Consider the following 18,272-nt stretch of genomic DNA (forward strand, 5'->3'; position numbering starts at 1 on the left):
TCTTTTCAAAGTTATTTTTAGTATTTTTTATTAAGAAAAACTATATAAATGTGGTATAGAGAATGAAGGTAACAGATCAGTTTTACTGCAAGGCAAAGATGTAGAGACAAAACCCATAACACCGTTTCAGAATTGCATTTTTTTCCAATTCCACCCCATTTGGAATTTTTTCCACCTTCCTACTATATCGTGTTGTCTAAATGAATTTAAAGGGAACCTGTGACCGGGATTTGGGGCATAGAGCTGAGGACATGGGTTGCTAGATCGCCGCTAGCACATCCGCAATATCCAGTCCCCATAGCTCTGTGTGCTTTTATTGTGTAAAAAAAAAAAAGATTTGATACATATGCAAATTAACCTGAGATGAGTCCTGTCCCTGACTCATCTCACGTACAGGACTCATCTTAGGTTAATTTGCACATGTATAAAATCGGTTTTTTTACACAATAAAAGCACACAGAGCTATGGGGACTGGATATTGCGGATGTGCTAGCGGCCATCTAGTAACCCATGTCCTCAGCTCTTTACACCAAATCCCGGTGACAGGTTCCCTTTAAAATCTGTGAGTTTAATTCTCTTATTTGATGGGAGGCAAACATGCTTCATTTACCGTTCTGAGTAGTGACGTTCTTTACCTTAGTTGTATTCAGTTTTGCATGATGCTGCTCCAACACAGCTAAGGCAGCAGCAATGTTTGGCTTTGGCTCTTCCAGTTTAATTTTAATTGGACCCAGACAATGCACATCAGGTGGAGAAAGGTACATTCTGATCAAAGATAAATAGACCTAAAATATGAAGGCAAAAAGTCGTCTTCAAAGGGAACCTGTCACCTAAAAAACGCCTCCCAAACCACAAGCATTACGTTTCTAAAGATACTATTCTTCCTCCGGCCAGATGCACCAAAATCTTGAAAAACAAACTTTATTCCCCTGCACGCGCTATGTAACAGCAGAGTTTGAAGTCAAGGGGGCAGCGGCCTCCTCGCTTCAAGTTAGGATAACCACACCCCCTTTCCCTGCCTCTTCACTTTTGATTGACAGCAGATAGTTTTCGGATGTTGAGCAAAGCCAGCCGAAGTCTCAGACATGCGCCTTGACATCTCTATTAACGTGCCTGCACATTGCTGTATACCGCTGTTAGGTAGTTTTTAACGGCTCAATTTGCAGGCTCCGCGGTGTGAGTGCGCATCAGAACGTTCACCTGCACGGCTGTCAATCAGAGGAGAAGGAGCAGGGAAAGGGGCGTGGTTATTCTGACATGAAGCGAGGAGGCTGCTGCCACCCTCACTTCAAACTCTGCTGTTACATAGCGCATGCAGGGGAATAAAGTTTGTTTTTCAAGATTTTGGTGCATCTGGCCGGAGGAAGAATAGGATCTTTAGAAACATACTGATGGTTACTTTAAGGTACTGCTGGCAGCTTGGTATGGTTTTTGGAGGTGACAGGTTCCCTTTAATACATCACATACAATACTGTTACATTTTTTCAAAACATTGGATTGCAGTTTTAATGCACATTTTATTATTATTTACATCAAAATGAAGCTTGGGCTGGCCATGACAACCAAGCAGAGCTGTCATCAACCAACCAGTACATTTTATATGAAAAACAGTCGTCCATAGCAATCTGCAATCAAAAAGTATGTGCAAGCATAATTTTACGCTGCTCACAGAACATTTAAAAAAAAAGAGGACGGGCCTCCTGAAGCCCAACAGATTTAGGCCCCTTTCACATGGGCGTTGCGGGAAAATGTGCAGGTGCGTTGCGGGAACACGCGTGATTTTTCTGCGCGAGTGCAAAACATTGTAATGCGTTTTGCACTCGCGTGAGAAAAATCGCGCATGTTTGGTACCCAAACCCGAACTTCTTCACAGAAGTTCAGGCTTGGGATCGGTGTTCTGTAGATTGTATTATTTTCCCTTATAACATGGTTATAAAGGGAAAATAATAGCATTCTGAATACAGAATGCATAGTAAAACAGCGCTGGAGGGGTTAAAAAAATAAAATAAAAAATTTAACTCACCTTAGTCCACTTGATCGCGTAGCCGGCATCTCCTTCTGTCTTCATCTTAGCTGTGTGGAGCAACAGGACCTGTGGTGACCTCACTCCTGTCATCGCATGATCCATCACCATGGTAAAAGATCATGTGATGACCGGAGTGACGTCACCACAGGTCCTGTTGCTGCACACAGCTAAGATGAAGACAGAAGGAGATGCCGGCTACGCGATCAAGTGGACTAAGGTGAGTTAAATTATTTATTTATTTTTAACCCCTCCAGCGCTGTTTTACTAAGCATTCTGAATACAGAATGCAATTATTTTCCCTTATAACCATGTTATAAGGGAAAATAATAATGATCGGGTCTCCATCCCGATAGTCTCCTAGCAACCGCGCGTGAAAATCGCACTGCATCCGCACTTGCTTGCGGATGCTTGCGATTTTCACGCAACGTCATTCATTTGTATGGGGCCTGCGTTACGTGAAAAACGCACAAAGAGGAGCATGCTGCGATTTTCACGCAACGCACAAGTGATGCGTGAAAATCACTGCTCATGTGAACAGCCCCATAGAAATTAATGGGTCGGTATTCAGTGCGGGTGTGTTCAACTCACGCATCGCATCCGCGCGAAATACTCGCCCATGTGAAAGGGGCCTTACTATATCTATGCCAGAAACTGGTGTAAGGCTACTTTCACACTAGCTTTGAAAGTAGGGTTCAGCAAAAACGCTTCCATTACTGATAATACAGCCATTTACATCCGTTATGAACGTATCCGGCTGTATCAAGTTTAATATAGCCAAGACGCATCTTCATGAACTCCATTGAAAGTCAATGGGGGACAGATCCGTTTTTCTATTGTGTCAGAGAAAACGGATACGTCCCCATGGATGCTCCGCATCCCAGGACGGAAAGCAAGCCGCAGCATGCTGAGGTTTGCTCTCTGGTATCAGAACGGAAATTAATGCATTTTGGAGCATTCCGTGCTGTTCAATTACGTTTTGTCCCCATTGACAATGAATGGGGACAAAACGGAAGCGTTTTTTTTCCGGTATTGAGACCCTATGACGGATCTCAATTTCGGAAACTATTAACGCTAGTATGAAAGTAGCCTTAATTATAGTGCAAATATATGCCAGCTCATAGCTACAGCAAATTTTCTGTTCTGGCACTTACTCCAGCATATTTTTTAGGAATTTATTTGACAAACACATTTAATGTCAGTACAGTCAGTGTACTGTAGAACAAAGCACCTATTTGTTATTACAGTACATACTAAACAACTGCACAACTTTGTCGGTCCTATTTTGTCTATATATTTTATGCACTTAAACATAGTACAAAGTGAAGAACCACAAATTTGGTTCAAGGTTGTTTAAATAATTTCTCAATCTACTATACAGCTGTATTTTTTACAACTCCAATTCCAAAAAAGTTGGGACACTGAGTAAAATGTAAACAAATGCAAATTAAAACAGAATGCAATGATTTGCAAATCTCATAGACCGACATTTTATTCACAATAGATCATAAACCACGTCATGTGCTGAAAGTAAGACATTTTACAACATTTTATGACAAAAAGTTACTAATTTAGAACGTGAGGCAGCAACACATCCCAAAAAAGGTGGGAGAGGAGTAACAAAATACTGGAAAAGTAAGTGGTACTAATAAAAACATAGCTGGAGGAGCAATTAACTATTAAGTCAAATGACTGGGTAAATAAGTACATATTAGAGAAGCAGAGTCTCTCAAAAGCAAAGAGGGCCACAGGTTCACCAATCTGTAAAAAAACTGCATCAAAAAATTGTGTAAGAGAAGACTTTCAATATTCCACCATTTATAGTACAGTTGTGGCCAAAAGTTTTGAGAATTACATAAATATTGGAAATTGGAAAAGTTGCTGCTTAAGTTTTTATAATAGCAATTTGCATATACTCCAGAATGTTATGAAGAGTGATCAGATGAATTGCATAGTCCTTCTTTGCCATGAAAATTAACTTAATCCCAAAAAAAAACTTTCCACTGCATTTCATTGCTGTCATTAAAGGACCTGCTGAGATCATTTCAGTAATCGTCTTGTTAACTCAGGTGAGAATGTTGAAGAGCACAAGGCTGGAGATCATTATGTCAGGCTGATTGGGTTAAAATGGCAGACTTGACATGTTAAAAGAAGGGTGATGCTTGAAATCATTGTTCTTCCAGTGTTAACCATGGTGACCTGCAAAGAAACGTGTGCAGCCATCATTGCGTTGCATAAAAATGGCTTCACAGGCAAGGATATTGTGGCTACTAAGATTGCACCTCAATCAACAATTTATAGGATCATCAAGAACTTCAAGGAAAGAGGTTCAATTCTTGTTAAGAAGGCTCCTAAAGAGGATTCAGCTGCGGGATCGGAGTGCCACCAGTGCAGAGCTTGCTCAGGAATGGCAGCAGGCAGGTGTGAGCGCATCTGCATGCACAGTGAGGCGAAGACTTTTGGAAGATGGCCTGGTGTCAAGAAGGGCAGCAAAGAAGCCACTTCTCTCCAAAAAAAACATCAGGGACAGATTGATCTTCTGCAGAAAGTATGGTGATCGGACTGCTGAGGACTGGGGCAAAGTCATATTCTCCGATGAAGCCTCTTTCTGATTGTTTGGGGCATCTGGAAAAAAAGCGCTACCATCAGTCCTGTGTCATGCCAACAGTAAAGCATCCTGAGACCATTCATGTGTGGGGTTGCTTCTCATCCAAGGGAGTGGGCTCACTCACAATTTTGCCCAAAAACACAGCCATGAATAAAGAATGGTACCAAAACACCCTCCAACAACAACTTCTTCCAACAATCCAACAACAGTTTGGTGAAGTACAATGCATTTTCCAGCACGATGGAGCACCGTGCCATAAGGCAAAAGTAATAACTAAGTGGCTCGGAGACCAAAACGCTGACATTTTGGGTCCATGGCCTGGAAACTCCCCATTGAGAACTTGTGGTCAATCCTCAAGAGGCGGGTGGACAAACAAAAACCCACTAATTCTGACAAACTCCAAGAAGTGATTATGAAAGAATGGGTTGCTATCAGTCAGGAATTGGCAGAGAAGTTGATTGAGAGCATGCCCAGTCGAATTGCAGAGGTCCTGAAAAAGAAAGGCCAACACTGCAAATACTGACTCTTTGCATAAATGTCATGTAATTGTCGATAAAAGCCTTTGAAACGTATGAAGTGCGTGTAATTATATTTCACTACATCACAGAAACAACTGAAACAAAGATCTAAAAGCAGTTTAGCAGCAAACTTTGTGAAAACTAATATTTTTGTCATTCTCAAAACTTTTGGCCACGACTGTACATATCATCAACATTTTCAGTGAATCTGAAGAAATCCATATGCGCAGGGGAAAAAGCAAGCAGTTAATACTGGATGCTCATGATCTATGGTCCCTCAGGTATAACCGCATCAAAACATTATTTTGTACTAGAAATCACTGCATGGGCTCAGGACAGGTCTATGAACGTAATTCACCAAGCAATCCACAAATAAAAGTTAAAGCTGTATCCTGCAAAGAAGAAGCTGTATGTCAACACAATCCAGAAACGTTGCCATCTTCTCTGGGCCAAAGCTTATATAAAATGGACTGAGGCAAAATGTTTTATGAATCAAAATTTTTAATTATTTTTGGAAGCCACAGACACTCTGTCATGCAGACAGGAGAGGGAAAATCCAGCTTGTTATGGATGCACCGTTCAAAAGCCTGTATCTCTGATAGTATGGGGTGAATTAGTGCTTATAGCATGGGCAGCTTGCATATCTGGAAAGGTCCTATCAATTCTGAACAGTATATAGAGGTTTGCTCCCTTCCATACAATGCCTCTTTCAGAAAAGGTCTTGCATATTTCAGCAAGACAATGCTAAACCACATACTGCAACCATTACAATAGCATGGCTTTGCAGAAAAAGAGTACAGGTGCTAAACTGGCCTGTCTGCAGTCCAGAACTTTCACCAACAAAAAACATTTGGTGCGTCATAAAATGAAAAATCTGTCAAAGACAGAGGAATGTTGAGATGCTATATTCATACATCAGACAGAAATGAGACAACATTCCACTCTTAAAACTCCAGCAATTGGTCTCCTCACCTCCCAGACTTTTACCGACTGTTAAAAGAATAGGGGAGGCTACACAATGGTAGACATGGCCCTGTCCCAACTGAGATGCATTGCTGACATCAAGCTCTAAATTAGTTAATTTTTTGGATGAAATAGTTCAATGTCTCACTTTCAACATCTGATATGTGTTCTATGATCTTCTGTGAATAAAATATGGTATATTGTAAGGGTATTTTTCAAATACTGATTGGTTCTGTCCCTGTAATTATGTTCCCTTTCGTTATTACCATCCTGTGTTATGATGTGACTTGGAATCTAATACCCATCCCGCATTGTGCTGATGAGACCACATTCCTGAGTGATCTCAGAGACAGACTCTGTGACACACATTCACTCCATTGAAGACTTCATTATAGGTAGGATGTAAGTATTGATTTGCCCTATCTTAAGTACACCCTGGGGTGTCATCCATGTGTTAAATCATGGCGACCGAAGTGCTACCCCATATTACATGTTGCATATTTAGGCTAGTGATGTCTATTTACTTTTTATTATTCAGTATGATTTGTTTGTGTTATCGCACTTAGTATATTTATTCACGTAGCCTGCGTATGCTTATTCATTCAAAAATCTTTCAAATTCACGTTGTTTTGATTTACATTTGTTGTTGTTTACATTTTACACAGTGTCCTAACTTTTTTGGAATTGGGGTTGTATTATACATGTATAATATCACCTCATTTCTAGGGTGAGGGCATTCACATGCCAAGCATTTACAGGGTATACACATACTAATAATTGGTTGATTAGTGGCAACAATAATGTATTGTACTTACATCTTTGTTGCCACCTTTGGCATAATCATAATGTTTGTGGCAGTACCTAGGAATACAAGAGATAAACCCCCCTTTTAAACAAATTCAAGACAAATAAAAAAACAACATGCTGTTGGCTTACAAGTGAGCAAGTACTGTACAGTAAATACACTCCTGCAACCATAACCATTAATGTTAGCTTGCCATCATAATCCAGTATAAAATACATTTCACGTTTCACACTTTTATTTGCAGTTTTGGAATAATCAAAAGGAAATACTAATAGGAGTAAATTTTGAACTAGCCATTTCAGTAATTTTGACGCTGACAATTACATTCATTTTTCTTAGACTTGTGATTGTAAATCATCTGCATTCTTGTGCCCTTCCTCTTCCTTTGCCTGCTCCCCAATTGGTTGTTTTAAACTGTACATCAAGTAATGAACTGGCCAATACATTGAGTGCAAAAATAGATCCTGCTTGCTCAGGATGTAAGAAAATTGGACGTCAGTTACCACACCAAATGGCTCTCAAAGTGTTATGCTGTATAGCAACAGTTTGTAAGACTGAAAAAAAAGACATCCATCCATACAGTTCAGCCTGCTATCCTGTAAAGCTGCATAAGGTTGATATTGAAATGTAAATAATATGAAGTGATCAGTATTCACCTGCATAACATCTAATAAACTATTTTATAACATTTTAATCATCCCTCATGCATTGTTGTATCATGATGGCTATTCAGTATAGTTCATGTAAGAAATTATCAGAGAGGTTCAATGCTTTTCAAAAAAAGTGTTGGCTCAATCTATGCAGGCTATACTAATTACCACAGGGAAAAGCAGCAACTAAGAAAGAAAACCAACATAGAATAAACCAGGAACCAACATATTTTCCAATCTCTAGAAGAACAAAAAAAAAAAACTCTAAAGAAAGGACACCTGATAAACCAGACAGTTAATGGAATCGTGTTCCCCCGAAGAATTCATTGGGAGAATGATTTTAATAGGGTAGACAGTACCATAGTATGACCTAAAGGAGTCCCAGAGGGTAGTCAACACCAAGAGAAAGCAGCTGCCATGCAGTACGCCAAGCACACCACAGCTTGGAGTTTCTTGCAGCCCAGGCTGGCATTGGAGGATGCTATGGTATAAAGTATAGGTATGCACCTAAGAATGAGTGCCAGCCTTGCACACCTGGGATACCACCCAGGATGCCCCAGTGGCCAGCATGGATTGGGTGGTCACTAGTGATGAGCAAATTACTTAATATACATAAAATTCGAAGAACTCTGTAGCAGCAATGTAAATCCAAACAGCCCAAATACCATCAGGACTCGTAGAAAATGCTTCTGTGAGGCCTCATGCACACGGCCGTGTACCATGGCCGAGAGCGGTCCGTGGTAACCCGGCCGGGATTGCTGTTCAGAGCAGGAGCGCACGGCGTCATTGGTTGCTATGACGCCGTGCGCTTCATGCAGCCGCTGCTGTACAGTAATACACTATACGAGTGTATTACTGTACAGCAGCGGCGGCATGAAGCGCACGGCGTCATAGCAACCAATGACGCTGTGCGCTCCTGCTCTGAACAGGAATCCCGGCCGGGTTACCACGGACCGCTCTCGGCCGTGGTACACGGCCGTGTGCATGAGGCCTGAATGTGAGGGAGAAGGGCAGACGGAGAGGGGGGACTATGTTCTTATTAAAGGGGTTGTCTGGGTTTAGAGCTCAACCTGGATATATCCCTGTTTTCCCCCAGGCAGCCCTCCAAATATTATGCTCTCCTTTGCCCTGCACTGAATTGTGCAGGGCAAAGTCTTTTTTTTTTTGGAGATCTGGGGACATACTGGGCTCTCCATGGGGAAAGCTAGGTGGAGGCCTCCACCTCGCAGTGAGCCTGGTGATGTCACTGGCACTAATGGGTAGGCTTTAGCGCTGCCCTAGCCTGTAAAACGGCTAGGGCAGCGCTAAAGCCCACCCATAGTGCCGTTGATGTCACCGGCAACACTGCTATCCAAAAGCCTCCGCCTAGCAGTGTGAAAACAAGCAAAAAATAACCTGCGCAAAACAGCAAGGGAGAGCATCGGAGCATGAAATGCTCCAATGCTTATATCAGAAGGGCTGCCTGGGTTAAAATGGGGAGATGTCCGGGTTCAGCTCTGAACCCAGACAACCCTTTTAAGGTGGAATGTTTTAGCACCACCATACAACTGAGGATCACAAAAAAGGGGATTTGCAATCGAGGGAGTTTATTCAGAGATCTTTTTGATAGATGTGATCCACAGACCACAGAAAAGGTGACCTATGTGATGTGTAATGCAATTGTTTAAAGGAGCAGTCTTGAAGAGTATCTAGGTAAATATTTCAGGTTTCGCCAGGATGAGTTAAGAGGGAGCATAGTATGCTAAACCATACAAAAAGTTTTTTTGCCTAAGAACGGACTCTGAAAGGCCTCAAAACTTGGAATCAGCAGCCATACCATTTAAAGGTAGGTAGGATAAAGTAACTTTTGGTACAGGAAGCCATTAGTAAAGGTCAAAAACAAAAAAGTCAAAAGGGTGTTCCCAAGCATGGTGATGAAGTTTTTCTCTGGGGAGTTTCCTCTGCTCAAAGCAGAATTTTGGAGGACTCTCACATGGCTCTTGGAATTTGTTGATAGTTGAGATATGCAACCACTGTCACTAAGAACCCATTCTTGGATGACCTCATGGTGAAGGACTTCTCCAAGACAATATCTTCAGCCTTAAGATCACTATGGAAAAAGTTTTGGTTATATTATGAACCAGACAGGCCATTCTTCTTGCCCTGCCTCAGCAGATGGTGTTCCCGAGGATGATTTTCAACAATGGAATGACCATAGTTTTTCCCATGGACAAGATCGAGTCTATTCAATCTATTTTTTTAGTCCTTTAAATTAATACTACTTGTTCCATCCACTTCTGTATGAGGCGATTGGGCAGGGTGGTCTCAAACTTTGAGGCCATCCGTTATGCCCAATCTCACATGTGTCCTCTCCAGCATATATTTCTGGCTCATTGGAACAGATTCATGACCTTTTTGAATAAGAAGATCTTCCTCCCCCCTCAGGTGTGCAAGGATTTGTTCTAGTGGATAAGTCTTGCCATTTTGGGGCAGTTCTTACTATCTTTCATTTCATCATTTTAGTGGGACTTGGCAATGATGTGAGGGCAGACGTAGTGTATGTCAGCGGAAGCCAGAAACTTGCCATGTTCTAATGATGCAACCCCTGACTGCAGGGATTTCTTCAGGAACTTGCAAATATGCACAAAGCAGTTTAGCGTTCCAAGATCCAGGTGGGTGACTAAGCAATCTTTTTTATGGAACGCCAAGATGTTTTAGAAAATAACTCTTGGAAATGTTTTATTTCCAGAACAGAGAATGAAAAGCCTGGAAAAAAAACTGCTGTACAAGATGGGGGTACAGAAGGTGTCAAGAGAAAGTACTGGATCGGAGGGAATACAAATTAATATTTTAGCTAGCTTGCAGACACCTCCTTTGGACACAAGGAACTGCCCATGTGAGCAAGAGATATCTGATCTCCTGAGTACAATCATGTGGTAGAGAAAATTCAGGTAGAAGAACACGTATGGAGGCGGTAGGACTGTAAGTTACCCTTTTCTATCTTTGGGCAATTAGTTGGATGTGCAGGTAGTGTGCAGTTCAGTCCATCTGCTCACTGTCGGTTGGTGTTTTTTAAACGCTTTAAAACTTTATGGCATATCTAGTAAAAGTTATATTTTAATGAACTAATATACCCGGTCAACAAAAGAATTTGAGATATACAGTATTTGGGAGTGTGACTACACACCTTGGCACGTCCAAGTGAATCAGGTGTTGGAATATAATTTCTATTATGTAAGCCTCACAAAGTGACTTCAGACCTGAACTGGTCCTTAAAAAGTGGGTTTTGGAAATTTTCTGAAAAATGTCAAGATTTGCTTTTAAACTTCTAACGTCCCCAAAAAATAAAATGGCATTCACAAAATGATCCAAACATGAAGTAGACATATGGGGAATGTAAAGTAATAACTATTTTTGGAGGTATATCTATTAAAAAAGTAGAGAAATTGAAATTTGCTAATTTTTCCAACTTTTTGGTAAATTTGGCATTTTTTTAATAAATAAAAATAAATTATTTTGACTCAATTTTACCACTATCATGAAGTACAATATGTGAAGAGAAAACAATCTCAGAATGGCCTGGATAAGTAAAAGTGTTTTAAAGTTATCACCACAAAGTGACCCATGTCAGGTTTGCAAAAAATGGCCTGGTCCTTAAGGTGAAAAATGGCAGGGTCCTAAACAGAATTAGTAACAACAACAATAATAATAGTCCCATCTAAACATGGAACAAATGAAAGATATAATATGGTCCTAGGCCTGATGCAGATGAAGAAGGGGGGGGGGGGGGAGTCTTAGACAAGAATGCCAAGGTAAGGGTACAATACCCAAGATGTTAAAGTGATACCTCAGCAGTTTGTATGCTTGTGGGGTCGAACAGTCTGACAGACGTCTTCTATACTACGCGTGGTCATCCTTGTGGTTTTGCCATAAGAAGTGTAGGCTGCAAGTTCCACTGTTGAAAAAGTGATGATCGTTCCTCAAGAGTATTGATTACATGGAGTGCATTATTATGTGACACTAACAGGCAGACTGCAGGATTCAGCTGAGGATAGGCCACAAATCCCTCTATCGAAGCCACAATTCAAAATATGACCGGATCCGCGCAAATTCTCTCTGCAGCGGTCTCTAAAAGGTAAATGTATTCCCTTCTCCGTTAATCCAGCCCCTTCTCCTGGTCTTTTTTCACGGTCTGATCTTCCTTCCAAAGTTGTTCTGTCACTCTTTCAATCACAAAAAGTCCAAATATGCCCAACCTGGGTTTCGCTTCAGTTTATTCAGGGGCAAACCTTCGTATCACTTAATTTAGGGCAGCATTTATTTTCCCGATCCATAATGCCGAAATGCTACAAAAACCTTATTACTATAAAAGTATATGAAAAATGTAAAAAAAAATTGCAAATGTTTAAAAAAAAATATTCGGCCATATCAGCTTATATAATAAACAATAAAACTCTCTGCATCTTGGAGGAAAATACATCAGGCGGCTTTCCCAGAATGCTTTTCCTTTTTCTTTCATTCTATAGGGTCTCCTATAATCAATAGGAAGTTCCTATTAGACACACCTTCTCATGTTTCTCTTAATGGAGGCTTCCATCTATCTAGAGGCTTCCATCTTCTATATATTATTCCTCCACTCATATTTGTGAATGGGGTCACCTGATCATATGTACCAATAGGATTTATTTCCCTCACTACACAGTCCTCAAAATCGCTACTCGATTCTCATGCTACTATGTTCTACTTATGTACCACTACAGTCTAGTGAAGATGTCATGCACTTTAACAAGCTTCTCAACTCTTTCTCCAATCTCCTAACCTATAAAATGGCATTGTCGGGCCTTTGCCTCATCGGTTTACTTTTGCTAATACATACAAATTGATTTAAAGGGGTTATCACATGACTAATGTAAAAAATGAAAATCAGATATCATATAGTACATGATAATCTCTTTCTAACAAAGCTAGAACCAGCCATCATCTCCAGAGATCTCCACATTCATTGCTCTGCTAGATTTATATCAAGCTGAAAGCTCAAGGGGAGTGTCTTTTCTGCTGCAGCTCAGGAGGTGTGTCTATGTTCTCCCTATTTAAAGGTTGTTTGGACGGCAGTCCGTAAATATGTTCCGGTGCTCGGCGGTAAAACCAATAAACGTATTATGTATAAAACCGCGGCACTCGGGTAAGTAGATAAATAATGTTTTTTTATTCTTTTTTATCCATCCAGGAAAATTAATAAATAAATAGACTAAGGCCAACGTTTCAGTCTCATCCCAAGACCTTGTTCCCGGCCTAAAATAAGACAACAATTGTAGTACATGTATCAGCATGATTGCATATATAGTTGTACAAAATCCTGGATAATGGAGATATACATCAGAGTACATTGATACGATCAGGTATATTAAGACATGCAGCAGATTAGAAAAACTCATATGCAGAGATAACTTGTGGAAACTCAGAAGTGATTGGACATCATATACCCAAGAGACGCCGTTAGTAATAGAGAGTGACACAAAGGTCAGAAGAATCCTATTATATAAAATCAGAACCTGTAATGAAAATGTATGTCTCTATGTTAATATAAGTTAGTCTTAGGGAAGGTATACACTATATCTATACATGTACTACAATTGTTGTCTTATTTTAGGCCGTGAACAAGGTCTCGGGATGAGACCGAAACGTTGGCCTTAGTCTATTTATTTATTAATTTTCCTGGATGGATAAAAAAGAATGAAAAAGCATTATTTATCTACTTACCCAAGTGCCGCGGTTTTATACATCATATGTTCTCCCTATCACAGCTCAGGATGCAGTTAAAAGATGAAACTGAGCATATACGACCTTCTCAGTGAGCAGTCCAAAGAAATAAGAAAAAAAACAGCAGGTGGCGCTATACAGATACATTTTATTGAATAACTCAGTGGTTATGCACAATTTTTTTATTACATACAATTACAAAACTATTCATATTCAGGTGCTAGTTTGAAAATTGTACAATATTTTTCATGGGACAACCCCTTTAATATTATATATTTAGATCTCTTGGCTGCAAGGTCTGCATATTATAAATCTATTCTTTTTTGTTAATATTTTTTACTAGGTCTCCACCTCTCCACTTCTTTTTCACCAACTCTACCCCCATAAATTTGAGACCCCTATGGGTTTTTTTCATTACATTTTCTAAAGTGTGCCGAAACGCTCTGGGTCTCCAACCATTTTCTTATATTGCGGATGTGTTCCTGTATTCTAATCTTTAGTTTTCTGAGGGTCCTTCCTACATACTGGAATCCCCAGGGGCATTCCAGGACATGTATGACCCCCATAACTTTCACATGATAGTTCTCTTAATCCTAAAACTTTTTCCACCCACAGCTGAAGAAATACTGTCTTCCTTATCTTTCTGTTTTTGTTACTGCTGCCTATTCTTGCATGCACTGTAAAAGCCACACCATGTGAACAAATGTTTTATTAAAGGCAGTTTCTTTTCTTTACTAAATTTCTATGCACCAATTAATTTCTGACTGTTGGCACACTTCTGAAGTTAAATTGAGGGAATTTTGGAGGTGCATTTCTTATGACTGGATCATTATTTATCATCTTCCAATTTTGTTTTATTATATTTTTTCATGATTACTATTATATTGCATCATAAACGTATATCTAAATTTTTCTTAATTGTTTTCTTTTTTATCATTTTTCTTTTTATCATCGTCTCGCTATTCTTTCTCTCTACTTCCTCCATATACTTTTGCAAATCCTCTGCCTTGTAGCCCTTTTCTTAAAATCTTTCATTTATGATATGGCTTTGTTTTTGATTTGATATTCCTCCTGCTTTGTGCAATTTCTGTATATTCTTTGAAACTGTCTTTTGGTACATTTTTTTTATCCACGGTTTATAATGGCATCTAGTCACATCTAAATAACCATTTCTGTTGGCTTGAAGAAGGTTCTAGTATATAGCTTTCCATCTTCCACATATACTTCTAGGTCCAGAAAACTGACGGATTGGGAACTTATATTTTCTGCAAACCTTATGCCCAAGTGATTGTTATTAATGTATACAAAGAAACACACAATCATCTATATACCTTTTCCAGAGTATTAGCTGGTTATTTGCTTCTCTTCTCTTCAATAGAGGATCTACATAAATACTTTCCTAGTATGTCATGAACAAACTGCAAAACCAGGGACGAATTTCGTCCCCAGTGCTGTTCCGTTAGTCTGCAGATAGAAATCATTGTCATACCAAAAGTGATTAAAAAAAAACTATACATTCCATAAGAAATTCTTTTTGCTCTATATTTAAGCCATCACCCTTTTCCAGATGGACTTTCACTGCTCCTATTCCTTTTTCTTTAGGAATTATTGTGTACAGCGACGTTACATCGACTGTTACTAGATACAAGTATTCTGAAAATGTTCTGTTATCTCTCACCATTTTCAATACCTCCTCGGTATCTTTCAAATAAGAAGGGGCCAATTTCACGTATTGTTGTAAAAATGTATTCCCGAAATAATTGGTCTTTCTGGAGGATTTGTAGGGTTTTTGTGTACTTATGGTAAATAATATAATACTCGGGTGATCTTTCTTATTGAGGATTTGGCACAAAGATACTTTTCTGCTGTTGTTGGTGCTCCATTGAAAGAGTGACAGAACAACCTTGGAAGGAAGATATGCCCGTGAAAAATGATCAGGAGTAGGAGCTGGATTCCCAGAGAAGGGAATACACTTACCTTTTAGAGAAAGCTACAGAGAGAATCGGCGTGGATCTGGTAATATTTATAGGAAATTTTATGTTTCCAAAGCAACAAGGTAATGGGGGAGGAATTGTCTCTATGGTTGCACTGTTGCTGCTGATAGATTTACATATAAATAGATAATTTTTAACTGGGTAGAAGTGAATTCTAGCATTCACATCTCTGTGTATGTCATTTTGGAAGTGCAAAGGCTTTGGTCGCGGGGGAAGAAAATTGGAGGCAACACTTTAGATTGAGGTTTGAGGTTAGCCTGACAAACAGACTCAGGTATACCCTGAAATTTCACATTGTTTTGCTGAGATCGGTCTTCCTCCTCAGCTCCTGATGTGAGCGAACCACTTCACCCATTTTTGTTTCAACATGGTGTACCCTTTCCTCCATCTGTTGTATAGAGACGTTCAGTGGTTGCACTAGTTTTGTTAGGTCACATTGTAGAGAACTGGGTAACACCATTAGAATGTGTTTCATGGTTTCCTCTAAAATAACCATATAAATAAAATTTTGAAATATGTAATCTCTAACCATTGAATGCCCCACCTCTACAGGGGAAATGCTAGCGGCCTGTGTTTTATGATCTTCATTTTGTTGTGGCAGGTGTGAACTCCGTTTCTGAGCTACGGAAAGGTAGAGAAGTTGGAGGAAAGAGTGTTACCTTCACATGAAGAAGAGCGAGCACCATGAGTGCGCCCACACATTCCCAGCTCCCTCCACAAGTCATAAAGAAAAGTCCCTGCCACTTTCATCCCCAGGCCCAGAATGCAGCGTAGGGTCTGACCTACACCTGCTCACCCACCGCAGTGTTCTCTAGAGGTGCCAACAGGGCCATAGGCTGGGATGAAGGAGGTTGCAGACACGTGCCGTCACCATCTTGGAGCTGTTCCGGAGCATGGGAGGACAAAAAGTATTTTAGCTTGGCTGTTTTTATTTTTGGCCACGAGCTTCTCCTTAGGCATTATGAAGGCTGTGCCCTGGTAGGCAGAAAGATTTAAGAGCAGTCCCTGGGTGTCAGTAGCTTTAGTAACATAGTATATAATATAAGTATAAATGCCATTTTTCCCTCAAACAAATCTTTCCATAAACTAACACCTTAATTTACATAGTAAATTACATAAGTACATAAGGCCGAAAAAAGACATTTGTCCATCCAGTTCGGCCTGTTATCCTGCGAGTTGATCCAGAGCATTGGAAGTCTGCTATGTGCTGGAGCCAAGTTCTTATGTTTCCATCCTGCTTGGCAGCTAGGCCACGCCCCTTTCCAAGACTTTAACTATCCTGTGGATAGGTCATTAGTATCTGAACGGTGGGGACCCCACCAATTAGCCTTCTCACAGCTTCCCCTAGGCCAATGACGTCACATGGCCTAAGCACAGCTCGGTCTGATTTAACCACCTCAGCCCCCCTAGCTTAAACACCCTTAATGACCAGGCCACTTTTTACACTTCTGCACTACACTACTTTCACCGTTTATTGCTCGGTCATGCAACTTACCACCCAAATGAATTTTACCTCCTTTTCTTCTCACTAATAGTGCTTTCATTTGGTGGTATTTCATTGCTGCTGACATTTTTACTTTTTTTGTTATTAATCGAAATTTAACGAAATTTTTGCAAAAAAATGACATTTTTCACTTTCAGTTGTAAAATTTAAAAAAAAAAAACGACATCCATATATAAATTTTTCTCTAAATTTATTGTTCTACATGTCTTTGATAAAAAAAAAAAAAGTTTGGGTAAAAAAAAAAATGGTTTGGGTAAAAAAAAAATGGTTTGGGTAAATTCACAAAAATGTAAATTTCTGTTTTTTGAAGCAGCTCTGACTTTCTGAGCACCTGTCATGTTTCCTGAGGTTCTACAATGCCCAGACAGTAGAAAACCCCCAGAAATGACCCCATTTCGGAAAGTAGACACCCTAAGGTATTCGCTGATGGGCATAGTGAGTTCATAGAACTTTTTATTTTTTGTCACAAGTTAGCGGAAAATGATGATTTTATTTTATTTTTTTTTCCTTACAAAGTCTCAAATTCCACTAACTTGTGACAAAAAATAAAAACTTCCATGAACTCACTATGCCCATCACGAAATACCTTCGGGTGTCTTCTTTCCATAATGGGGTCACTTGTGGGGTAGTTATATTGCCCTGGAATTCTAGGGGCCCTAATGTGTGGTAAGGAGTTGTGTAAAAAATGACCTGTGAAATCCTAAAGGTGCTCTTTGGAATGTGGGCCCCTTTACCCACCTAGGCTGCAAAAAAGTGTCACACATCTGGTATTGCCGTACTCAGGAGAAGTTGGGCAATGTGTTTTGGCGTGTCATTTTACATATACCCATGCTGGGTGAGAGAAATATCTTGGTCAAATGCCAACTTTGTATAAAAAAAATGGGAAAAGTTGTCTTTTGCCGAGATATTTCTCTCACCCAGCATGGGTATATGTAAAAAGACACCCCAAAACACATTGCCCAACTTCTCCTGAGTACGGCGATACCAGATGTGTGACACTTTTTTTGCAGCCTAGGTGGGCAAAGGGGCCCACATTCCAAAGAGCACCTTTAGGATTTCACAGGTCATTTTTTACACATTTTGATTTCAAACTACTTACCACACATTAGGGCCCTAGAATGCCAGGGCAGTATAACTACCCCACAGGTGACCCCATTTTGGAAAGAAGACACCCCAAAGTATTTTGTGATGGGCATAGTGAGTTCATGGAAGTTTTTATTTTTTGTCACAAGTTAGTGGAATATGAGACTTTGTAAGGAAAAAAAAAAAAAAATCATCATTTTCCGATAAAAAATTCTAGGAACTCGCCATGCCCCTCACGGAATACCTTGGGGTGTCTTCTTTCCAAAATGGGGTCACTTGTGGGGTAGTTATACTGCCCTGGCAATTTAGGGGCCCTAATGTGTGGGAAGTATTTTGAAATCAAAATGTGTAAAAAATGACCTGTGAAATCCGAAAGGTGCTCTTT

General features: G+C 39.9%; 1 protein-coding gene across 2 annotated transcripts in view; it reads right to left on the minus strand.

The window, feature by feature from the left end:
- Positions 1-18,272, minus strand: part of VPS39 (VPS39 subunit of HOPS complex) — a 250,264-nt gene that overhangs the window by 21,279 nt on the left and 210,713 nt on the right. For both annotated transcript variants that reach the window (XM_040412082.1, XM_040412081.1), the window contains exons 21-22: positions 6,928-6,973; positions 636-785 (exon numbers count right to left, since the gene is read on the minus strand). In XM_040412082.1, coding sequence (XP_040268016.1) covers positions 636-785; positions 6,928-6,973 — 196 coding nt within the window. The remainder of the gene's footprint in view (positions 1-635; positions 786-6,927; positions 6,974-18,272) is intronic.

This window comes from Bufo bufo, chromosome 11 (genome assembly GCF_905171765.1).
Source record: "Bufo bufo chromosome 11, aBufBuf1.1, whole genome shotgun sequence".
Classification (NCBI taxonomy): Eukaryota; Metazoa; Chordata; class Amphibia; order Anura; family Bufonidae; genus Bufo; species Bufo bufo.